A 25,616-nucleotide genomic window follows, 5' to 3' on the forward strand; every position below is an offset into this window, starting at 1 on the left:
TGCTCCTGCCTTGTTCAGAACCAGAGCGTTCACTTTTGTCGGCCCTGTCACTGAGCAGCTCTGTGTAGTGGAGTTTGGGCTTCATCTCCACAAGAATAAAAAGCAAGGGAAAGGTGTTTGAAGTGGGAGATAGATGCAGGATGTTCCTGGCACGGACTCCAGGGCTCTGTTCTGAAGAGTTGCTCTTGCCTGAGAGTGTCGGGGAAGAGAAAGTGCAGTCTTTTTCTCAGATGAGGATAAAAGAGTCTGTTCAAATGGTCTTAACGGGAGTGAGAGCATGGAGGGCAGCTCTCCTTAACAGGGAAAAGGAGCAGTTGGTTTAATGGTGACTCTGAACAGGGAGGGAGATACAGAGAATCTTTCTCATTTTTTACCTTTAATTTTAACTTTATATGTGGCTTACCTAAAATATAATTACAAACATTTGATATCTTATTGTTTGTGTTTTAACATTAAGAACTTTTTAAACTGCTGCTGTTCAGGTTGCTCATGTGATGTTTTTCTCTTTTCTGTTCACTTGTGCTCTATCAGGCAACATGAAGAAGCGCCTGTTGATGCCTAGCAGGGGTAAGACCTTGAAGCTGCGCTCAGCTTATGCTAGGAGAGTGATTTTTAGTTTCATCTGCTGGCTTGTCTGTGCTTTGTGGCTAATGAGTCTGTGTGCACCTTCTGTGTCGATGTCTAAGTGTTCCTTGGGTAACCATTTCCACCCATGGTTATGCTGCTCACCTTCCAGGCTTTTCACATGCAGATGACAAGTCGCACAACCGTACTGAAGACATGAAGTGCTGTGTTCAGAATTGATTACTAATTCCTCAAGTTGACAGAACAGTTTTCTAGCAGTTTTGTGAAACTGCTGAAAGCTGTGATGGTTGGTTTGAAACTAGGTGTTGTTCCACTGTTTGACTTTTAAGAAATCCAAGTTTCATGTGTCCTGAACTACTTTAAATTCACATTGACCAAAAGAAATAGAAGACAGTATTCACACTGAATCCCAGGTTCAAGCCTCTATATTTTCCACTGTGAGTGGACAGTCTCACCGGTGAGACACTGCGTTCTCTACTTGCAGTAGAAACGGTTTTCAAAATTACCACAGGTTAAAAATTAGTCTGTTCTGACTACTTGAATAGACCTCAGAAGCTTTAGTTTGTGATAATGCAGGAAACGTACATATGATGTCACTTAACTAAATTCAACAGAACAGATCAATTTTGAATAGTTAGGATACACAAGTGTCATTGTGAGACAGGCGAACACAAAAACTTAAGCTTACGTGTTACCATGAAATGGCCCACACTGCATGCCCTGATGTTACGCTTTGTGATAATGGCTGAGATAGTGGATGACTGTTATCAGTATTTACGTGCATGCATATATACACGCATGTGGAGAATACAATAAGAATGAGGACAGTGATCGTTCTACTGCCTTGCTCTCTTTGGGAATTTATACCTTGATATCATGTTGCTGAGTTTTTAATGTGCTTTTCAACTTCTGTGTTTTGGGAAGAAAAACAAAACCCTGCTGCCTCGGTCAGTTTGGCTTCCTCGGAAGCGTTGTGCAGTAATGAGGGATGTAGATGCGGAGTAGCTCACTGAAATTCCACAGCTCCCAGTGACAACCTGATTATGGGCGTGCCTGCTGCTCCCTGCTAAATGTCCTCATCAGCAAGGGGACTGCTGAGTCACTCAGCAGATGACACACTTATGAAGCTCTGAGATGATGTGGCCCAAAGGAGGGAAGTGGAAGAAGAACTGACCCTTCCCTCAGGCTCTCTCTGTGTAGAGCACTGGGTTTGATAACCTGAGACCATTTACTTACTCGAAATGGAGGATTCTTGTTTTAGTGTTTTAAAACGTCTGTCTGCTGGTATACATATTTGATTAGATACATTTCAGTCATAACTGTTGCTGGAGCAGTTTGCAAAAAGAAGATTTTGGTGAAGTACCTGTTCAGGCTCCTCAGGATACATGTTTCTCTGAAGCATATGTGTATAGGTGTGCAGGGGCCGGCTCTCACTGAGCGCCTGCTGCTTTATCTGGTCGATCTGTTCTTAGCCAGCCACTGAAATACTTGGAGTAGTATTTGTTCCTATAACTGTTAGGCAGCAGAGTACGAATCAGTCCCAGAATCTCTTTACCTGCTGGGGTGGTAAGGTTAACTGGATATTCTTGTGAGCAGTTCAGCTTAAACTTGTTGGTTGAGATTTATTTGTGAATGGAAAATGTTGGTCACTCTGCAGTTTTGACATCTGGAGTATTTTCTGACCCTGGGTTGCTGGAAGCTTTGCTGAGACAGAGAGGGAAGGGAACCACCTGCAAAGAAACAAGCTTTAAAGAACTTGGATCAAGATCTGCTGGGCACAGGGAAACAGATGGTGGAAGTTAGATGGATCTATTTCTGGCCTGGAGCCAGTTTGTCCCGGTGCCGCTTAGCAGTGGTTCCCAGTTGCCTTGCATATGAGCTGGTAAGCTTTGCTGGCTGTGGGCATGGCTAATGCTGGTTTCCTGTGCTGTGCTAGAACTGGGAATGTGGTGCTGATACTTCTCCTTGGCTCTGGATGGAGTTATACAGGCTTACTAATTTGGGGTGCTGCTGGTGGGAAGGGAGAGGAGGAGTCAGAGGAGAGGAAGAGCACAAGTTGGAACCGTTGTGAAGAAGGGGTGAATGACAGTGAGAGTGATGAAGCCTTGTGACCAGAATTTAGGAGCCAATGAGTTAGTATAAAAGGAACGAAATAAACCCATCTATCCAGAATGACTGATATTTTTTTTTTATTATAACTGACCTAAAATAGAAGAAAAAGATTAATGAGAGTAAAACTGAATTGTTATAACCAGTCAGATTCTTCATTTACATAGCTCCTATAGATACTATGGGAAATTGGGGGTGGGGGTGTTTTTATGCTTTTCCTCTCCCCTTAGTGATACATGGTGGCATACTGGCTGGTTTAGGTCATTGTAGGAGTGTACTGCAAAGAAAGGCTGGTGTTAAGATGACTGAACGAGGACACTGAAAATACTCTTTCTGCACAGATTTAAGTGCAGGAAGACACTTTGTCCACCTACGTTGAAAGAGTTTTCAAGAAGCTGTTAACTTACTGCAATGTTATATGAATTATCCAGGGATTTTTGTTTCCTGCTGTTGTGCTGTGCTGGTGGCACCTGGAAGATATCTTACAGTTCGGACAGGTCACTGTGTCAAAGCCTCTGATATATGACAGTGGACAGCTAGTATGGTGGGCTTTAGCTGAAGTCTCTTTGCTGGTGATAAAAGCCTTTTGGTGCTGGGCTATTACTTCCAAACTTCTGGGGGAAGTATGTATGCTGTAAATTATGGCTGGTTGCTGAGCTGATTGCATGTGATGAGTTTGTAAGGCTTTCCTCATGGTCAGATCTTAAAGCAATATAAAATCAAGAGATTGCTTTGCAGGGAACGAGCCAGTTAGCAGCTAGTATTTTTGCTTAAAGCATTAAGATCCATGTTTATACGTATATATTGGTGGCCAGGTTTCTAAGGCACTTAAATTCCCATGGCACCTGCCTTCATTTAGAATTAGGCTGTTTAACATTGCTGAAAATTGAACTGTTCGTGTAGGTTTTTGGGTGTTCCTTCAGGCAGCACTGCTGGAATACTTTCATGTGAAGCTCTACCACCCCTTGGTGTTTAGGACGATGGGTGGTCAGTAGGTAGAATTCAACCCTCAGGAAATTTCATCAGTGAAGTTCCTGCGTAAGTGGAAACACCGTTCCTAAATGTGTCCAAACAATGACTGAGGGTGCAGGGGTTGGAGACAGAAGACCACCTAGTCTATGTGCGGATGTGGGCTGGTCAGGTTGAACTCTCTGTTAAGAGAGGTAGTAATGGGAAGCAAGGAAAGGCTGGGAAAAGGGGAACCTTGGCGGTGAGATACCAAGGAGGAAAAAGGAAGGAGACTGTTGCTAGCGGGCTGCGGCCAGAACTAGTTAAAACTAATTATGGAAATGTTGGAAATTGCTGAACCTTATAAAAGTCCTCCAGATTTTTCCTTTGGAATTTTCTTGCTTCCTTATTTGTTTTTTCTCTTGCTACTGTAAATCCAGCTAAGTATCTTTAACTTTTCTTTTTCTGAATCATCCCTGCTTAACCCTGGAGAGCTGAACTTTTTCAAGGTTTGAATATGATTTGTCTGGCCAGGCACTTAGAGTTTCAACTGGTGCTTGAATTCCAGGAACAGGAAAATATTCTTAATCTCATCTCTCTTCTCTCCCTCCACTCTATTTCATAAGAAGGGTGTAGTCATTTCATCTGTTTTGTTTTCCTCTTCTTTAAATTGCATTGGCGGCATCATTAGGCATACAATGGCCTTCCCAATTCTCCTTCAGCATTAGGTTAGCATGGACAAACTCCTGCAGATTCGTATTTTTGGAGCATAAAAAGTACATGGAGTCTCATAAGCTGTCACATACAGTGAGATGTTAAAAATTTATTAGTTTATTGCTTTTTCATTAATGTTCTGGAGCTTGGCTGACAATATTTGCCATGAAACTTCCTCTAGAGACATACAGAGGATGATTTATGTTCTGGACCCTGTTTACTTTTTTCATTACAGCTATGCAGTATGGGGTCTATGTGATACTTGTCTATGCAAATTCCTACTGGGGGAAGGGAGGGAGCATTGTTAGATTCCCCCCCCCCCTTCTCTTTTTACACCAGCTTTAGGTTTCATCTAATCAAATTTGTTTTTCAGGGTCATCACATGCACTCTAAAATTGGCAGAAAGAGAGAGAGCATGAATGAGTAGCTGAAATAAAGGGAAGGCTTTTCCCAGCAACAAACTTGCATTGATAAAATGGTAGCGGATCATATGCTGAAAATTGGAGAGGGTTTATAGAAGAGCCATGAAAACGGTGAAGGGACTGGAAAACACACTGTATAATGGAAAATGCTTTTATCAAAGTGGAAGTTGTAGATGTTTGTCTCTGCTGACAGGAGCAGCAGAAGTGTAATAATAGAGGGCTTTTTAGTCTAGCTGGGAATGGAATAATGAGCTGCAGTAGCCAGAAGGTACAGTAGAAAAACTTTGGCTGGAAACAAGCTGCAAATTTTTGAGTGAGGTTAATTAACTGTTGGAATACCTTGCTTCTGCTACTGGGGATTTCTAAACCAAAATGGAACGTTGATCTAATTTAACGTGTTCTGGTTCATTGTTTCTCACCTCCTTTCTCACCTTCATATTTCCCCAATATGAATAAACTCCTAGAACTGGAAGCATTCATCAGCCTAGCATGGCATTATCAAGAGAGAAGCATGAAAGTGGAAATACTGTTCTTGATCAAAAACATCTGTCGAGGTGGGAATATAAGGAAGTTCTCTAGCATCAGCTATGGAGGTGACCAGACTTATCTCAAAGGTTTTTTCTGGCTGACTTAGACCTTGCAGAAAATTTGGAGTTACCTGTATGCATAAGTTGCATTAAAATTCTGCCTTTATCAGCAGTGGCCCTGGCTGTCCTTCCAAAGTCAAGGATAATCAGCCAAAGGAAATCTGCCCAGGCAGGAATGACTGTAAACAGCAGGGAGTATTGGTCCTTTAATGAATAATGTGATACATGGGGTACTGGGGAAAAGTCCTGGCTTTAACTGTTGATATCCGGACCAGAGTAATGCTGACTAGTGTCAAGAGAGAAAATGTTCAGTGCTTCATAAAGGAATGACTGTTTCTTGCCAGCAGCAGCACAGCTGGGAAGGATGACAAGTTGCTTGAAATGCTTTTTGGAGACCCCAAGAACCGTGTGCCTGTGCAACTTCCTTCCTTTAGATTATATGCCAAAAGTACAGGTTGTTTTTGAGAATTGTACTTAGGATTTTGTATTCAGATGTTAAGTGAAACTTTTTTCGCTTGCCTTCAGCTTAGCCGTGATACTGTGATTAGTTTTCTTTTGGTGTTATGGAGAAAGATCTGGAAATGAAACCAGGAGATGGGCATCATGCTTTATGGATCAGCTAGTGAAAACCATTTCATTTATGAGGGATGGCATGGAGTAAGATGTAAATGTTGATTTGAGTGAGAGGAGAGTGCATATCCCAAGGCAATGGTAGGGAACAGGTGTAATGAATATGAGAGGAAATGGACGCATAACAACGCAAGGGCAGAATTGCAAATGCCCCTGATAGTACAAAGCCTGAACTTGTAATTAAGTGGAATCTACATGTGTGATATATATACACACACACGTTATATCTGTATATGATGTGTAATACTCCCAGTTCTAAGAACAGCAAATAATTCAGTGGTTTCTAGTTTACATAGCTTGGATGAGGAAATCCTAAAGCAGTGAGGTGCATGGTTTTGTTGCCTCTTTTTTTAACCACTTAGTGTCTTGCAGCCAGACAGAATATACAGTGATGCTCTTTTAGGGATGCGGGTGGACAGTATTGATTGACCGAACAGCAAGATAGATAGTGGCTCTCCATTCTCAACATACTTGTCCAAGGGTAGCTACTGACTCATTGTAGTTGGATGTCACTGCCCAGAAGGTATTAGTAGGGTCCTTGAAGTACTCTTAGCAGAAGGTACAGCGTTGCATGAACAAACACATCATCTGTGAGGTACTGTGAAGCAAATTAATGTCAACTGTTAGACCAAGCATTTTAGGAAGTACTGTCCAAATCCAATGAGGTAAATGTGCAGGAGGTGGGTAACGAACCACTATTTACTCATCCAAAATTAAAGCTGCTCTTTGTGGAATCTCTCATTTGGAGTTACTGTTTGTTTAATGTTGTCTTGGGTTTATCTGTCCAACAAAGAACTGTGATCACTTCTGTGTTTCATTACAACCAAAACAGTCTAGTCTGTGTTTCTGTATTTGTTGCATGGGGCTGGGCTACTGTATTCTGAACTATGTGACTCTTTCCTTTTTTTAACCTTAAATCTTTTTTTTCCTTTTCCTTTGCCAATCTTGGTAGGAACTTATTTAGGTAAGTAAATTGCAATTTTGACATTGTTTTTATGTACAACAGAATTTTAAGAAAATGTTAGTCTAGGTGGCGTTTGGTACAATTTATGCTCTGTTCTGCTTGTTGCACTTACATTCCTGAAAGTTTATAACCTTTGATTGTTAGAAGGTGGACACTCAATCTGCTCACAGCAGTAACAACTCTTGGCAGTTTAAGAGAGAGAGCACTACTAAAGCATTCTTATAAGCTTGCAAAAACTGTATGTGTGTGTATGTCAACACACAGAGACTACTTCAAGTGAACCAATAACTTGGAAGTGAAATCCTTGTTCATCAAGCCTCATTCATGCATGAATTTTTGTATTTTTTTTCTAGCTTGCTCACAGATTTGGTACTGTTGATGTTTTTGTTACTGCTGGGAAGGGTGGAATCCCAGGAGGAGGATTACATTTGGAAAAGGAAAATGCATATGAAGAGTGTATGGATTTTTAAAAGCAATGTATTTTAGTATAGTAAACTTGCTGGTTGTGAAAGCGTGTGTTAAATTCTCTGCGTTCGTTATGACTGAAGATGTGCTTATGAATGTTACTGCATATTGCATGTTCTGCATGATACTTCTCTTTGGTAAACAGAAGTTAAAAACAAAATGCCGTCTGTGACTAATTGCTTGATGTCCTGACTGGTTTTAAAAAAAAAAAAAAAAAAAGATTAATTATGTTAATATGAGATGAAGGACCCGTATTTTTGTGTGTGGTGGATATGCTGAAGGTTGGAGTTAGTAAGTTTGAGTAAATATAAATGTAATAACTCCAAGTTATATCCAGTGGCTGGAAGCTGGGCTACTCTTCCTCCTTGGTACTAGGGTCAGCTCTGGACAGTCGTCTTCTGCCAAACTATGAAATGGTTTGTAAATATACAGGCAATGGTGTGTATGTTCAGGCATGGAAAAGCACTGGAAGATTTCTACCCAAGTAGAAAAGTGGCCATGGTTGGTGCTTATTCTGCAGCTTCTTGATGCTTGCTGTAGTAACTTAATGGAAATATCCCTGCACTCCAGTCTGAGCTGGGCACACTGCTGAGGGTTTAGGCTCTCCTGCTTCTCGAAATGGCAGTTGTGTATTGTGTGGAGTTGGCAAAAAAGGAGGCTGAATTTGTGCGGTGGGAGTAATTTTTGAATGCTGCCATTCAGATGCTGAGGTCCTCTCACTGGACTCACGGGGAATGGGACTGGATCAGCAAAGAGCATGCATGTCTACTCTCAGGCTTCCAGTGGGACCAGATGTGCTGGTTTGCTTTTCATTGGGAAATTAGATTCCCCCACTCCACTCTTGTTGTAGGGTGCTAACTATTCCCTGCTCCCGTGGCATGCTCTTGGGGTGGTGCTCTAGCTGCTGCAGGAAGTTTGGGTATTCTCTCATTTTAAATGTAACAAATCTGAAAGCATTAGATCAAATGACACGAGATTGTTGGAAAAGAAACAGGTTGGTTGACTGAGGGGTGGTTCCCCACATCCCCAAAAGATAAAGCTGCAAAGTAACAGTAGTAACAGACTTGCATTTGCTGTTTGTGATAGTCCTTCCCCACCTGCCTTTTTTTTAGTGAAAGTATATTCATCTGCAGCTTTGATACTTGAAGAATGAAAGGATCATTAGGGCATAGTAACCTGCTGTGTCTGGTTTTGAGCCAAAATCTCAGTAGTTGTGCTTATGCTTGAGGAACAGTTCTGAGGTCTTTGTCACTAAGTTGTGGGGAGTGGAGGAGGCATGCTCTGAGGGTGTCAGTTAACCTCTATACTGTGATTAGTTGTTTTATTGCCATTTCAGTAACAAGGTAGAATCGTCTGTGGCAAAGGACATCTATGCTTGTCTGCAGACATACCTTCAATTTACCTTGTCTACGTTTTATCCTCTGGGACTTCCTCTTTATTTCAGTGTATAGAGGAGAGAATTGGCAGGAGGAATTGAATAGGAGGAGATTTTGTAGGACTTTGGTTTTTTTCGGTGCTATGGGAAAAAACATTTAATCTTGAGTTTTCAGGCTATATTTCAATTTCTTCGGCTGCAGAAGAGTGGAAGATCTGCTTAGATTGTAGACCTTTACTCTTCGTGGTTTTAAAGGTTTGATCACCTCCTTTTTTTGATTGTTGGGTTTTTTCCCCTTATTTGGAGGAGTTTAGTGTTGTTTCTGATGTGGAGCTATATAAATTCAAGCACTTGGACCTTACATATCGTCAAAAGGAATATTCACACTTTCTACCCTGTGGCTTCTCTACACATCCCTCCATAAAATAAAGACAGTTTTTTCCTGTAGAGGAGCTGCCAGAACCTTGTTGGATTTTGCTCCTGGTTTATAGTCATATGCTGTCCTACTTTTTTAACCTGCTTGTGGATGCGTGTGTGTGAGAAGTCTCTCTCAAACCTGGATCTGTGAAAATGGAGCAAGCACCCTGGGGAGAACTAAGTTTCATATGGTGAGTTACCTATCTGTACCACTCCTTACCCAGAGATGGAAAATTGTTTAGTTCTTAGAGGTGCCTGTCTCACAGACCTCATCTCTTGCACAGAAGCCACCAAAAACTTTTGGGTGAGAATCCATTGTTTCCAGTACAGATGCATCCTGGTGACTTGACAACTGTTCTGCAATGGTTTACAGATGTTATGCTGTATCTCTGCATCTCTTTGGTGACCACTGTGGGTAAAAGTTGCTCATTTAAAGCGGTGCTTCAGCTGCATATGCTTTTAGTGTGAGGTGGTTTTTTTTTTAATTGCAAACTGAAGCTAGCCTTTTTAGTGTCTGTTTTTATATTTATTCTTTCAAACTCCAGTTATCAAAGTGTGACTAAAGGGAAAATTCACAGATAGGTAAGATTAATATGCTAATTGATACCTTATTACTGTGATAGCGAGAGTATAAATTGTATTGAAACTGTAAATTTGTTTTGTGTCTTATTTTACTGGGGCAAAAAGTTGTCATGGGCAGCTTTATCCTAGAAGTTACAGCTTAGGGGGTGAGGCATGTCCCTGTTGTAACTGCTTCTTTGCTGTTTGAGGGCTCTGAAGCTTTGGGGCTCAGAGTAAGTGGTAGTTCTGCTCAGCCTTCTCTCAGTTTGTGTCAGTCTCAACATCTCTTCTCACCGTGGAATATTCTGGGTTAATTCTGGTGCTTAGGAATAGCACTGTTTACTGTCTGTTTTACATCCAGCAATAGTCATCGCAGCAGCCACGTATCAGCTGCTCCTGTTTGCTAGTCTTTTCTGGCACCAAGAATGTTCTTAGCACAAGAAAAGAGCTGATCTGGAGTGTGGTTAAAATGAAATGTGTGGCTTCAATCCAGGGACTAGCAGGAGTTGATTTACATCTCTCCGAGCTCCTGTGAATGGAGAAAATGTTATCTTTCTGTTATGGAAGGGGGAAGAAAAAATAAGTGCTAGAGCTTAGCTATGAAGCCAACAGATTCAGGTTGTGTCCTGCTGGCTGTGCTGTTTCCCAGAATCCATGGAGCTCTTTGTCCATCCATCTCAAACGGCTGCTCGCAGCTGTGTTTTGGATGCGGTTGCTGCTCCCATGTAAAAAGGAGTGATTATCTGGTGCCTACATTGCCTTTGTCAACATCCAAAGGTTGTAACTGGTCTTCTTGCTTGGTGCCTGGTACATCTGTTCTACAGATTTAATGGAAATCTTTCTGGCAACCATTTCTTCATGTCTGTGGATACTTAGGCACAAAATTTTGCAAAAATTGAAACTACGTGTCTTCATGTTTGAAGTAGCTAACAACATAAGTCTACACAGAATGGAAAATACACTTGGTATAAACTGTTGATTTTAATGTGGTGTCGTGATACTCAATGCTCAGAAAATGTACCCTGTTCCGCCTTCCTCCCTCCCGATACTTTGCTGTGCCATGTGTTTCCTGGCGTACTTGCTGTGAGTACATTGTGTTTAGTTTTACCAAGGAGAATCTCAAGGAATCTGTTGAGTGCAGACCATCAGCTGTAAAAGTTCATTTTTGCTGGATTTTTTTAAAAAGCTTTGCTGTTTCATCACAGCTTAACTCACTAGCGATAGGAAGTTTCAAAAGTCAAGCTGGGGGGCTTGCTATAAATGTGAAAGCAGAATTCCTACTGATAACTTCTGCAGCCAGTGACAGCATTTGCTGATGCCTGTCCTGTAGTCCCTGTTGGATTTGATGTACTGACATTTTGGTTCTCAGCCAGAAGGGGCTGAGAAAGATGGTTTGGTGCACTGATGTTAATGAAATGGTGTTTTCTGGGAGCATGCATCTTAGAAACTAAATGGTGCTAACAAAAAGGTTTATTAGGTTTCTCGGTCCATTCCGTGCCATACCCTGCTGCCTTATAGCAACACATCATTCTCTTATATCCCAAGACCTTTGTGTGTCCTGCAGGATCTCATGTATGTACTGTTTGGTACATACACTATGGCAACATGATAGGGTATCGGACAGTATAGCAAATAAGCTAGTAAAATCAAGCCATTGTGCTCTGTGGCTTATGGTGCTGTTTGTGGTACTGGGGAAGGGCTTTGTGTGATAGCTGGAGTTGCTGTGCTCTGTGACTGATGGAGCTATGCCCATGGAAGTATTTACTTGTGGTAGGTTCAGCAGATACAAGCTGTTTCTTAACAGCTTGTAGCTAACGTCTGAGCTGAAGAGTTCCCTGGGGATCCAAGGATGATAGGAAAGACTTTATTTGTTGCTGTCTTGACAGTGTATAATACCTTCCACTTTCTCCTCCTTGATGTCAGTAAATTCCTCCAAAACTAAAACAGAATGCCAGATTTTTCCCATGACTTGAGGAAAACCTCAGATCTGAAAGAGGAGGTGTACTTTTAGCAGTAGTTGGAAGAAAGGTGTGAGTAAACGGAGAAAAGACTGAGCGAATGGAACATGTTTTTAACGTGGGGGCTCTGCTCTTCAAACCATGTTGTTAAGGAAGCTCTTTTCTCAGTTACCTTTCAAGGAGGGGAGAAGTTAGTTTGGTAGACAACTCTTGTTTTAGCAAAACAACACAGTTGCAATCATAGCTGCGTGTGTTTTGATTTTGTACTTTTTTCTGTCTTGGAAAAGCAATGGTCTTACCAGCTCTATTCTCTTTCCTGTTTGTTAGGTCTGCCTAACCACGGACAAACCAGACAAATGGTAAGAGAATGTTCATTTAACCAAAACAGGGAAAAGAAGAATTATTAACCCACGCTAGATAGAACACCCCATTAAACCCTAGTGTTTCACTTCCATCTTTGCTGTTTGCAGCTGGTCATACTTCCCAATTAATTGAAAAGTTAAAAAAATATATATATATTTTGGGGCATATGAAACATTGAAGTGGTTAAATACAATTTAAACCTCAAATCTATCTATATAAATGAGATTCTGTTTTGAATGGAACATTTTGTTTCTGCTCATACAGAAACCGAGTGGCTGTTTATAGCAAAGTTCTCGGATGTGTTTCTAGGTGGAATATGTTTCACTGAAGGAGGAAGGCTTAACTGATGGAAGGGTTTGTTTAGAAAACAGTTTGGTGGTTTTTTTGTTTTGTTTTCTTTGGGGTTTTTTTGTTTGGTGGTTTTTTTTTTTTTAGGAAGTTGGTGTGCAAGTTGTCTGCTGAGAATGCTTGGTTTCTATGTTTGGTTTTTTGGTTTTTTTTGGGGGGGGGTGTTGAATAAAAATGATTCCTAGCCTTTCATCCATTATGCTGAGTTTTATCAAAGGACAGAAGCAAATAGCCAGTCTGATTGATGCGTCTCTGGCAACATGCTTTCTCATGAAATTCACCTTGGTGTGAAGGGGCCAGTGTAAAGGCTGTGCATCACTTTTCCCCCTTATGCATGGCTTATGGGAGAGAACTTCAAGCATAAATGGTGTGGGGGGGGGGTGGTGGTGTCCCAAAAATGATCTTCTGGTGTTGATAAAGTGGAGCTTGCCTCATTAGGTGAACTGCCACGACATATTAGTGTCAGTAGAGTCACTCTGACATGGGTCAATCAGCAGCAGGTATGACTGATGGTCACTGAATGGTGATCACAAGCATTATTAAATCTAATAATGCTCTCGGATAGTGTGCAGTATCATGAGGGTAGGCTATAACTTGAGCATGCTAGTCTGCTTGTAATAACGCAGCATTCATTTGGTTTGTTACTTGAGCATCTGATATGAAGTGGTAAATTGTATTCCTCCTTGAATTCAGCTTCATTTCTTGTCCCTGAGGAGACTGGCTACTTGTTTGTGTCTGCTGAATAAACTAACTCAGTGCGGTGGGGAAATCTGTGATGACCTAACACTTTTTAGGTGTTTCAGGGTGAAACCCCTGAACTGCCCTGATTTTTGGTTGCTTGATAAAGTGTGATACTGAACTGAAAATTAAAGGTCCACCTTTCAGGATGTACCATTTGAAACAGATGGCTCTGTGCAGGTAGAGAAAAGGCAACCTGGAAACACAAGGGTGCCCCTTCTAGGTATTTCCAAGAACTTTCTCCAGAGTTGTTCTCCTGTGTACATAGCACGTGCAGAGAAAATATCCTTCACAAAACGAATGAAAGGATTTTCTTGGAGAAATCTGAAGGGGGTAAAAAAAAACAACAGAAAAGCCTTTTATTTGAAACCTTTTCCTTAATAAACCTCAAATATAAAAGCAATCCTTGAAGAATTTCAGTGGTCTGCTGTGGTGCCAAAGTTGTCTTGTATAACATGGAGCTGGGCAACTAAGAAATTAAATCCTTATTGCACTTGTATATAACAGCTTTAAAGAGCTTAGGATTTTAAAAGGTGGGATTTTGTTTGTTTAGCTCTAAAGCCCTAATTTTCTACAAGAAGCAGATCTTGCTAGCACAGTTGATTAAGGCTGGTCAAAAATCTAGTCATCAATCATTTTTTGTTTTCTCCTCAGATAAAAATGAGATAGACACAGGGTTTTGTTGTTTTTTTTTTTTCTTGGTCGACAGACTGAAGTCTTCCCTTTCTAAGTCAAAGTGTTAAAATTTGGTTGAGATTTTGCCATAACCTGACACTTAAGGACTTGGGTACCTCATGTCCCCACTGGTCCTTTTGAGGTGTATCTCCCAGGCCAGACGTCCCTCATGTGCACGCTCAGTTTCCCATTTTGTGGGCAGAAGGGGAAGCCTGGGTGCATCTGGGGAGATGGTCTGACCTCGGAGGATGGCCTGTGAAATACTAGAATTAAATTTCTACTGGGGTGTTTTCTGACCAGCTTTAATTTATTCATATGAAATTTTCTGGGCCCTTATTTTGCATCTTTCCTGACTTGTCCAGTGTTACTGATTTCAGTGGGATTTCTCAATGTGCTAATCAGCAGGAAGAGGGGCAGCAGAACTGGACTTCAAATGATCAAGGACAGCTGCATTTGAGAAGCTTAATCCCTTGCTCCCTTGCATCTGCACCTCTCTTAATAACAGCTCATGTTTTTCCAGTTGAGTGGAAGGGGGCTACTGGGGGTCTGGAAAATTATACCTGTGTTGATGCACAAAGCAAAAGTATTATATATGGGAAATCTGTGGTGTTAAATGCTAAAAGGATTTTATGATGAAAGCTGCTAAGCTTTGTAGTTCTAGATTTGTTTTCAGCCACATATTTAATATATCATTAAATATTAACCTTCCTAGAACAAAAAGGATATGGGTAAGTTTGGTACCCCAGAATAACTGCAAATTCTGGTTTTTATATTTGATTTGCTGTGTAGCTAGATTTCCTTCCCTGAAATCTAAATAGAGTTGCTCTAGATTTATGGTAGTAGCTGAAATCTAAGTCTTATGCTCAATCTTTCAAACTTGATGTCATCTTTCAGACACAAGCAACAGATTATTGGTAATGCCTTCCATTTATTATCTGTCCTGTCGCTGGAGTATTGCTGTCCTATTGTATATTGAAGGTGCCTAACTTCTACTGCTTGTGGACAATTGCTTTTATGTGAATTCTGTGTTCAGTCATGGGCAAGAGGGAATATATTTACCAGAAACTCTGAACAACTGATATGAAAACTTTAATTCTCTTTTCCTTTGAGTGCTTATCACATGCTACCACAGGTTTGTTGCCGTCCATAATTGTACTTTTTTATGTATCACGTTAGGGACCAAGCCGAAACTTGCTGCTCAATGGGAAATCATACCCAACAAAAGTCCGATTAATTCGTGGTGGATCCATGCCTCCAGTGAAAAGGAGGAGGATGAACTGGATTGATGCACCAGACGATGTTTTTTACATGGCCACTGAAGAAACCAGGTAGGAAACTTGGTCTTTTCAGCGGATTTAAGGGGAGGTCTTTCGGTTTGTGTTCCTTGTGGGTGCTGCAGCTGATTTGGTGGTTAGACAAGGATCTCTTCAGCAGATCTGTTGCTACAAACTGAATGCAGACACCACTGCTGGTGTTTAGGTGGATAAAAGCTGTGATATACCTAATTGTGTTTGATGTGCCTAATCATGCACTTGCGTTCCAGAGAAAGCAGATTCTTCCTCTTCCAGAGCAGTTCCTGTAAGAGATGGGCAATAAGGGGAGGAAGACTGAGGTGGGGAGTTCACCTGGTTCAGACCCATAAATGCCTTTGGAGGTCCCACCGCAGTGTCTCAGTAACAGGATAGGGGCCTTCTGGCACACGGGTGATGCTGAGGAACAGAGCCACCTATATACATAGAGCTCTGCACGCCCTCTTGCATGCTGAAGTCTCTTGTATTACCTCTCAGAATGTCTCCTCATGTGTCTGAGTATTGAAACCTGCAAGTGACACAGAGGGTTTTTGGGGGCTGAGTTGCTTCATTTCTCTGGTGGTTTATATTTGCCACCAGTAGCGGTAAGATTTAGCCCTGCAGTGTCCATCTTCCTCCTTTGGTGGTACTGCTTCTGCTAGTCCTTCTTGTTGTCTGCCCACAGGATAAAAATAGTAAAAGAAACTTTCCTTGCATGAGTTTCACTTGAAAGTCTGTTTACAGGCTGCTGACAGAGCGACAGCTATGTGGCCTGATCCCTAAAGCAAAGCTTTTGTGTGCGTGTTCCCAGTACTGTGTTATTCCTAGGAAGGGAGGACTGCTCCTGGGTGTGGTCAGAACGGCAGAGACATATGTTTGTGTGGTTTCCTCCCAAGAACTTGATGCCTCTCTCCTGGGTAACCTTGAAGAAGGTCAGAGCAAAGCTGCAGCCCTGCTTTTCAGCCCTCTCTGCAAGCAGGGTGCTCTCTGGCTTTTGTCTGTGCCTGAAGCCTGGAGTTATCAACACATTTAGTATCAGTGCCCCAACAGGCAGAGAAGCACTCACCTTTCCCTCCAGTACCTAGCAGAGATGGATATGCGAATTACTGGATGTCTGAGCTCTTACAAGTGACCAAGGAGGCCAGGAGTTTTTGAGTACTTTGTCCCTTCTGGTACTACTAAATTTGGCGCTACTCTGAGTATTCATCTGTCCAGAAAGAAGTACATAGTCAGAGACCTGACGTCCCCAACCTCCTCCTTACCCTGCAAAGCATTTCAAGTGTCAAGTGACTGTTCTGTGGACCTAGTATCAAAGATGGGATTCATAGACAAACTGAGACTGGTAACATTCAGATTACTAACTGCTGATCTATTGGATAATCAGATGTCAGTGCAGGAAACCCCCTGTTAGAACTCAGAAGAAACATGAAATTAATTTCCCTGTCAGGCTTGTTCCTATGGACACCTTTAATGCAACTGTGCATTTCACACCAGCTTACATCTTTACCTTGTCTTTCCCTTCTCCTTTTCTGTTCCTGCGAGACGCTGTGAAAGTAAGCAGTGGGATCCCTTATATAATTGAAACTAAAGTGAGAGAAGTATTTAATTTTCAAGGGAAGCGGTAAAGAGGTACTGGGATCCTGTTACAGACCTTCAGCTCTGGCAAATTCACATGCCATTGCAGGTGTGGGGTATACAGTCTCTAATTCAGTCCTTAGATGCTCAAGGTTTATTTCATAATCCTGCCTCTACAAAACACTTGACGTCTTTATCATCCAACCCACAAGAAATACTGCAGGTCTGTGGTAATGTCTTAGTACTACTACAAGGTCCCGCCTTTGATCTGAGAGTACAGAACTGAGAATACTCATCAAGTGTGATGTTGGTCATGAGAACAGCTTACGGCAAGGGCACAGATTTGTCTGTTCATACAGAACCACTGGCTGAGGCAGGAAAGATCAGTCCCACACCAACCAGCACATCTCTAACACAAAAATTGTAGTGCAGTGATAGATACCAGCTCAATAAGACCTTATCTCTTCTGTTTAAAAAAAAAAAAAAAAAAAAGAAAGAAAGAAAGAACGGGCTTCTTTGTCTGACAGCCTTGCTGCTTAGCTGACTGATGAGTGCTGAAAAGAGATGTTTGGCAGCCTGCTGAAAAGCAGGGAAGCCTGAGCGATGTAGCATTGTAACCGGCACGGGTTTTCTGTCGGGCATTTCACCTCTAACTTTTCCCTGAACCATCTGCTGCATTCCTGTGTCAAGAATGTAAGACTTGTTTGTGAGCTCTGAAACAATTTGAGCTTTGTGTTGGCTCCATAGCAATCAATCTAGCAGCAATATCTGCATATCATCCTCCAGCTGAGGGTCAGGCTGTGTTTTCAGTCACAGAAAGTACGTTTTCCTAAAGTTTTACACCACCACCATCCCCAGCCCCCTTTTGTGTGGCACTGTTGAGAACTGTGCTAGAAAACTGGATAGCTTTGAGGGAGCAATTTGAAAAGTTGGTCGATTGAAAGGAATAAGTTTTTGAATTCAAGCCTCACAGTAAGGAACTCAGCATTTATAATTTATGCAAACGGAGGCAGCGAGTGACCTGATCAGAATCTAGAACTGCTATGAGACATGTTTCTGATGGCAGCGTGTCTAATTGAGCACATATGGGTGCTGTAAGAAGCTCCACCAGCTAAAAGTAGATGAACTTCAGCTAAGCGAGTCTTGGAAAAATCATCACATTGAGATTATTTTTTTTTTTCTCCCCACCACCACTTTTCTCCCCTGTTCTCTCCTCTCCCCGCCGTGTGGCCTTTCAACTTTAGAATGTGCTGGAGAAATGGGGACACTGAGCAAACAAAAGATGTGTTTCTGTGTATGTAAGCTGTGTATGTAGCAGGCTTGTTCTGCTCAGTGGGCAAAAAAAGCAAGTGAAGAGATGACCAAATCTCACAAGAGCTGATTCAGAATCTTAGCTGAAGTTGTTGATTTGTCAGTGCTGGTTGTGGAGAGGGTAAATTGGGAGGGGATTATTTTGACCAGTTTCTTCTATGAATGTGTCTTGTCTTTTCTTCTTTTTTTTCTTTTTTAAATGAAAAATTTGGCCCCAGCAATGTTGAGTAACCAAAAATGTAAAAATTATCTTTGGGAGATAGGTGGTTGAGTTGTGGACAGTAAAGCCATGTGGCTGCCCTTCCTTTAGTGCAATATTGTGTCTCTCAGGGTAAGTTAAAAAATCGTTAAGGTAGGAGCCTATAAGGGTAGGCAGTGCTTCTTTATCAGACCCTCCTTGTTGCCCCAGTTCCTGAACTGAAAGCTGTGTATAATGGGTACTGGTAAGAGTACTCCTGTGAATATTTATCACTTTCCTTTCTAGTCTCTGTATGCCTTTGACCACCACAACATCCTCTGGAAATGAATTCCTCATTTTAATTACATAGCACATTTTTCATTGTTGCTGGTTTTTTCTTCTTCTTTTTTTTTTTTTTTTTTGATACTGCCTTTAGCTCTAAAGCTGGTATTGACGAAAAGAAATGCGTAATCATTCTGTATTGTCTCTTTCTACCTTATTTTGGTAATTTTAAAACTTCAGTGTGTCCTCTCTCCATTCTGTCTCTCTTTCACTTTCTCTCTGTATGGAAAACAGCTTCCTGTGTCTGATAAGACTTGTTGCTAGTTTTGTAACATATAGGGAAACTCTTAACAAATGCGAGATGTGAATATTACCCATTTCTAGGTTGGGTACATGCAGTGTAGGAGAAATAAGAGGGGGAGACACCCTGTTAGTGTTCCCAGTGGAGGGGGGAAGGCTCCAGTATTAGTTCACTGGTTAGTGGCCGTCATGGAACTCCCCTGCAGCAGCTCAGCCTTGAGGCGTAGCTCCATGGGAGACCAAATGTTGCTGGCTTGTGCTGTGATGGGTTTCTTTTGAAGAGGCAGCTGTGTGCACCTGCCTGGGGCTGGGGAATGTCAGAGAGCTCTGTGAGAGATGAATTAACAGGCGGGGAAGTGACCAATGTTGCCAGAAGAGGTTTGATTGTAACTTGGCTTTGTAAATTCCCACAAAGCTGCCTGTGGCATGTCCAACCGATGTGTCTGCGTGCATCAAAATAAATTAGTGGTATGGAAACTGGCTGTCATAACTATTTCACGTGTTATATTTACAGCAGTAGACCCTAGTTCTACAGGGCAGGACCAGAATGCCTTCTGCTCTGTAGGGGAAGGATTCTGGAACAGAGAATACAATTTCCTTTTCATTGGTGGGTTTATAAATCGGAAAACAAAAGTTCCCCAGGGAAGACATTGCTGAAATAAACAGCGTCAGCCCATTCTGTTAGCGAGCAGCCTCTACGTGTGCAGGCCTGGTTTTACTTCAAGAAATCAAGAAACCTGCAGTGCCTTAGCGTCTGGTCTCTTTAATCGGTTCCTTTCTTCCTTACTGTCTGCAGGAAAATTCGCAAGCTGCTTTCCTCCTCCGAAGCCAAGCGAGCCGCCAGACGCCCTTACAAGCCTATTATCCTCCGGCCCATCCAGGCAGTGCAGCTACGCCAGCCCATGAATGATGAACCCATAATCATTGAGGATTAACGCACGCTGAGCAGCTCTCCAGATGACGGTGGATCTGCCTGAAAGAATCTCTCCTCCAATATATACTTGAGTTTCTATGGCTACAGCGTTGAACTAACTGTTGAAGAGAGGGAACTTTTGAGGAACTGTTTTGCATCTTTTAAACCCTTAAAAGGAACTCAGCCCTGCTCTGAGCCTCTGACCACAGACTGCTCTCTCTCTCGCGCGCGCTCTCTCCTTCTCTCTCCTTTCTTTTTTTTTTTCTTTTTCTTTTTTTTTTTTTTAATTTTTGGTAGCTTCTTTTCCCCTTTGCTTCTACCCCTTTTGTAGACAGGGGGAGGGAAAGTAAGTTTAACTTATTAAGAGAATGTGGACTAGTACTTTTTAGCTTTGTTTCCTCTTCCGATGTACGAAGAGCTAGAACCCTTCATTTTGTGACTGAGCTCTCGTTGCAAAGCCGTTTTTACGAGGCTGTGTTGTAAGATTTTTTTTTTTTTTTAATTTTGTGGACGGTGCCATTTTTTATTTCATTTGTATTATTTCTTTTGTAGATAAATTTCCAACCTTTAACTGATATTTGGAAATAGGAGCTGAAAGCCAGCCCCAGGTTCAGCCAGTTTTCTTTGGTCCTGTCCCTTATGTTTTTTGGATCATTTTGCACAGCCAGTTGTGCTCATGCACAAGACAGAAACAACTCAGGCTGAGAAAGGAATGAGCTAAGAACTGAAGAACCATGCAGAACATTACACTAATGTTGTGTGCAGTGGAGGCCAGGCTACCAGAATTAGGTGTCCTTACTCTAGTCAATTCCTGGGAGATCTGGCCCGTGGCATTTCTCCCAGTAACGAGCAGTTTGCGTGCTGCCTTTCTCTGACATCTGGAATCCTATGTGCTGTTATACCACCAAGACCCAGCAGTAGGCCCAGCAGTCCAGCAAGTGTAATGAATTGCTTTGCTCTGGCTCCAAGAGTCAAGTACACCAATGCCCAGGGACATTTTGCTTAGAACTCTGAACCTGTTTGTGCATCAGTGTTTTTGGACACATCTCTCCCAGGATGAGACCTGGTTTCTCTTTAATTGTGTTACTGTATGTTTCCCATTTTGAAGGGAATTTAAATTACAGCTGGGTTTTCATTTGAACACATTGTGTCTGAAATTAAGTGTTTTTTTCCCCCCTTGACATTTCTTGTGTTTGAGGTTTCCTGCATCTCTTGAACTTCTTATGTATTTGCAAGTCTGTATAATTTCTTTTTCATATGTCTTCTCATTGCAGTGCATTTGCTGAATGCTCTGCTCTGTTTTGAAAGGATGTAAACTATCATTTGCAACTTGTGCTGATCTGTACATGTACCTGCCTCAAGCAGACACAGCATGTAATAACCCCCAAGTCATTCCATATGTGTCAGCGGTGAGATGAGCCAAAGTTGTATTTGGGTTATCACAGTCCAACCGTGATTCTGTGCAACTCTGCTAACCCACCGGGTTAGACGGAAAAGAATCCCCACAAAATGAAAACAATTCAGTTAACTTTACTTAATAAACCTGGAAAGTGAGCTTTTGTGAAACATCTGCTTTTTGTCTCTTCTGAAATAGCTGCCAGGACCCTTGCTCAGGGTGCCATCTGGCTGGCATGCACGCCTCTGCGCTCCTTCCTTCACATCCCAGAGTTGTATTCCGCTCTCAAGTGTTTGCGTAACTGCAGCACGTCCCTGTGCTGCCAGTGCCATTATGTTGTACAGGGCAAGTGTCATTCATAGTTTGATTCCCCTCATATGCAGTTTAAATATTTCTAACACTTCAGACTGTGATTCCCTCCCTCCTCCTTTTAAATGCAGCAGCAGATGCAACACCAGAGCTCTGAATGAGCCTTTTGTCCACGGTGGCTCATGCGTCTTGCTGATCCGTGGCGTGACTCTGGCATGTGGCAGAGTGAAATCCCTGGGGGTCAGCAACCGAACCCACTGACATTTAAGTACTTATTCATTTCTACATTCGCTCCTTACTGGGATAAGCAAAGTGGGCTCAACGTTTGGTTTCATTTGCTGCTTGGCAGTGGTAAGATTTACTCTGCGGCTGTGCAATTTAGCAGATGTTGTAAGTTTATCCTCTACTGGTCACGTTTTCCTAGCCATAACTTAAAAGCGGGAGGGGACAGCCATTCCTGAAGGATATGCTACATACGAAGGGCACTAAGCTTACTAGATAGAAAGCCTCCAGGCTGCATGCAGTGGTGCAGGAGTGCACCAAAGACCATTGGCAGTTCTACTTTGCCTCCATCAATCTGTCGGATTAACCCTATGTACATAAGAAATATGACTGCAGGAAGGTTTTGTAACACTTGATTTTTCTCTGTGAGGGAAAGATCTTTTGGGGATTCCTTCCTGTTGCAAAATGAAATCTGAAGAGATCACTTTGAAAAATCTGTGTTCGAATTAGCTTCAGCCCCTCTGCAGCGGGATTCGGAGCAGATGCCTCAGCCATAGCAGTGGGCCATACTCTGCCATGGTGCTGGGGGAGCTCTGAAATCCCTGCGTGCTGGGGACGATGCACTTTGGTTATCGGTGGATGAACTATTGATGAGACTTGAGAGCTCTCAAGCTGTTCAGGCTGCATGAAGAGCAGAGTAACCACTTGGGGGTGCCAGCCCTGCGGTTTCCAACAACTTAAAAGCTTTCTTGGAGCAGCTCCAGAGATTACTCTGGGAACGAGTCCAGGCAAGTAGAGAGAATATCCTGTGCTGCCCTGACTTTGAGGGATCCCTTGCGTGTCCTTTAGTATGGATGCCATTTTTCGGTGCACGGTAGCAGACTTCGCTCCCTTGTGTTTCACTGGCTTATGTTTGTACCAGCTTGAGAGGAGGTTTGGAAGATACTTTTAGCAACCAAAGAAAAACACTGGCTCTCAGGAAGTGCAGAGTGAATGGTAGGTCCCACCACTCGCCTATCTAAGCCTGAGCTGTCACTCTCTTAAGCTGGCTGCTGTCATTAAGCCTCTCCTACACCAACCTCTCTTCCTTCTGCTGAAAGCTGTATTCACATTCACATGCTGATGCGCTGTTGCTGCGGGGATTGCCTTTGTTTATTCCCCCTCCTGCTGTAGAGCCTTGTAAAAAAGAGGTTCCGTACAGCTGGGGCAGTTATTAATTTTCATTGTCGCCTCCAACCCCCACATCCACCTCCTAAAGAGTCCTTGAGATTGTAGGGGACAAATTCTGATGGGAGTCGCAGTGAGAGATGCGGGGCTGGCCTTTGGGCACGTTGGCTCCACGGTGCGGAGCCTGGTGTTTGGACGTGCTTGCCCGCCCGGAGCAGGTCATTTCTACCGCGCATGTCTCCAGTCTGCAGTAAGTTTTGCCACATGTATTTGGATGTTTTCCCTTAGCCGTGTGTCCCTGGCATCCCCATCCTTCACTTGCTCTTCTGCCTTGCAGGCATCGGAGCAGACATGTCACAGGCTCGGCTCCAATCCCTTGGAGAAGGCTGTGCTTCATGCTCACGTGGATGGAGCGTGCTGGCCTCCAGACTCGCTACGATAGTTACGATTTTACAGGCTTAGAAGTAGCAGGGAGCTGGTCAGGAAAGTCTTTTAAAAACAAAAATCCAAACATTCCTACAATACTTCATAACAAAATGTATTTGTTACAGATTTTTCTTTTTTTTTTTTTTAGTTAACTTTGGAATTTTGGGGTTTTTTTACTTTGCATTTTGCATTTTACCAGCTTGTCAGTAGCAGCTCCCCGGGATCTCTGCTTTTGATGGCATAACATGAAGGCAGCACGCTGTCTGTAACAGCACTGTTGAAATAGTGAAAAAAAGCAAAGCATGACCAAAACTAACAATTCCGAACCTGGCATTCCTGCTGTGGGCGGTGGGCTGTAACCGGGACACTGCTGGAGAGTTGTAAAGCAAGATACATGCTGAAATTTCCTTTGAAATGGGAATTTGGAGCCCATGCCAGCTCTGCTGCGGGCTCTGGCGCTCGGTGCGAGCGTTACACAAGCCAGACCTTGGGAAGCCTGTGAGTCTCTTTCGGATGGTCAGTTTGTGTCGCGGTGGAGCTGCTTTCCACTGCCGAGGTGGAAACCTGCTCAAATGATGGCATGGGCACTGCTGTGCTGGTGTGCAGAGTAGTGGCATGGGAGGTCTGCAAGCCTGGGGGATTTCTGGGAAGACCAAGAATAAAATCTAGCAGATTTTGACTGGGAGGAGGAGGAAGGGTTTTGATACGGTTATAGAAACTGGACCCTGCACCTCTTCTGTTTTTCTTGATCCATCAAGAAGGCGCAGGCTTAAAAATACCTTTAACTTAAGATAAGCATTGGCAACAGTGTTAGAGGGAGAAAGGAGAGATCGCTGCAGAGAGGCAAGCCCCAGCATGACAGTCCTCTCTGGCTGGCGAGCATATGTTTTGGTTTTTTCCTGTAAATGTGCTTTTTAGTCAGTGCTTCTCTAGGAGAGCCTACAAGAGCCAGCAGCGATAGGATCTGCTGTGATCCCCATCTTCAGTTTACGAATGTGTCTTGAGCACGTGCGGTCTTTACTGCCCTCCCTGAGGGAGGAGGCTGGTGTGTCCCCTGTGTCCCCGCTGCCCTCCCCTTCCTTCCTGGGGGCTGAACAGAAGGGTTTTGCCCTGCACAGCCAGCTTTGAAACCCAGTGAAAGACCCAGCCTCTGATGATCACGTTTCATCCGTGCAGGCTCTCGGGAGGGCAAAGCCATTGCAAGAAAAGGCACACGATAAATTCAGATGGGCTGTGGGGCCTGGGGCTTGTTCCCATCTCCACTTCAGCCTGGAAGAAAGTCAGGCAAGGTCAGGGCTGAAGCACACTTGATTCCTGCCCTGGGCTTTGTGAGTTCATTCACCGCATTCCTGGAGCGAGTGTGAGTAACATAAATTCAGCATCTTTCTGCAGACAGCTTCCTCCCCTCCCGCCTGCAAGGGGACTCTCCACCTGGATCCAGTGCTCTGCAGGATGCTGGCAGCGTCACAGCGAGCAGATTTACAGGTCCTGGCTGGAGGGTTTCAGCCAGGTCGCGCTTGTTTGGAGATTTTTCTATCCGAGCGGTTCCAGCAGGGGTGGGTTTGTTCCCCGCTGCCTGCGTCTTGGCTGCCCCCATGCAGGACATACGAGAGGGCAGCGTGCGGACACGGAGCTGGGCCGGGTGTGTTCGCACACGTGTTTCCCTGCGTCCTGGGAAGATGCTTGTAATGTCTAATAGGGACCAGGGGCAAATGCATCCTAATGACTGGGTCTTCCTCCTCGTGCTGCCGAAGGAGACGATTGCGCTGTACGGGAACGTGGGGACATCGCAGCGCCTGCGTGGCACTGGGTTACGTGTGTCCAGCCCTGTCCCTGCCCCAGGAGCTCGCCAACAGCTGTGTCCTGGAGGTGGTGTGCACGTGGGGCGCAGACAATGAAAACTGGGCAGCTGCTGTGCACACTTGCCCTGCCGCCACGCCGGCCCCCAACACTGCGTTGCACCACGGCTGGCCTGACCTCTGGCCACAGGGTGTGTGGGAGGGCCCACAGGATGGGGAGAGCTTAATGACAAACTGCCCCGTGGTGCCTCACACGGCCAGGAGCTGAACTTTGCCACTGAAGCCCGGCTCTGAGCACAGCCCGTCCCCTGGGACACCCTTTCCTTCCCCCGGAAAAGCCAAGGGAGAGCCATTGGGTGCCAGCAGCCCCCGTGCCTGGCCGCCCTCTGCACGGCCTCCCCGCTGCAGCCCCGCCGTGGCACCCGGCTCCGCCGGGGCTTTGAGAGCTGTGCTCGCCTCTCTCCAGCTGCTTTACTGCCTTTTTGTGGTTAGAGCGCTGCTTTTCAGGCACCTGCGTCCCGCCTTGCGGAAGCGTCACGCCTGCTTGATGGAGGTTCACGTGCTCCAAACCAAGTATCTGCATCCTCGGT

General features: G+C 43.6%; 1 protein-coding gene across 3 annotated transcripts in view; it reads left to right on the forward strand.

Annotated features, from left to right (window-relative positions):
- The window catches only part of MTA1 (metastasis associated 1), an 88,177-nt gene extending 66,916 nt beyond the window's left edge, over positions 1-21,261 (forward strand). The window contains exons 18-21 of one of the 3 annotated variants that reach the window (XM_075508100.1): positions 532-567; positions 12,063-12,094; positions 15,036-15,187; positions 19,591-21,261. In XM_075508100.1, coding sequence (XP_075364215.1) covers positions 532-567; positions 12,063-12,094; positions 15,036-15,187; positions 19,591-19,729 — 359 coding nt within the window. In that variant the 3' untranslated portion in view covers positions 19,730-21,261. The remainder of the gene's footprint in view (positions 1-531; positions 568-12,062; positions 12,095-15,035; positions 15,188-19,590) is intronic. The other 2 variants (XM_075508101.1, XM_075508102.1) reach the window with 2 other exon arrangements.
- Positions 21,262-25,616: the final 4,355 nt, after the last annotated feature.

Source organism: Mycteria americana, chromosome 7 (assembly GCF_035582795.1).
Source record: "Mycteria americana isolate JAX WOST 10 ecotype Jacksonville Zoo and Gardens chromosome 7, USCA_MyAme_1.0, whole genome shotgun sequence".
In the NCBI taxonomy this organism is placed as follows: domain Eukaryota; kingdom Metazoa; phylum Chordata; class Aves; order Ciconiiformes; family Ciconiidae; genus Mycteria; species Mycteria americana.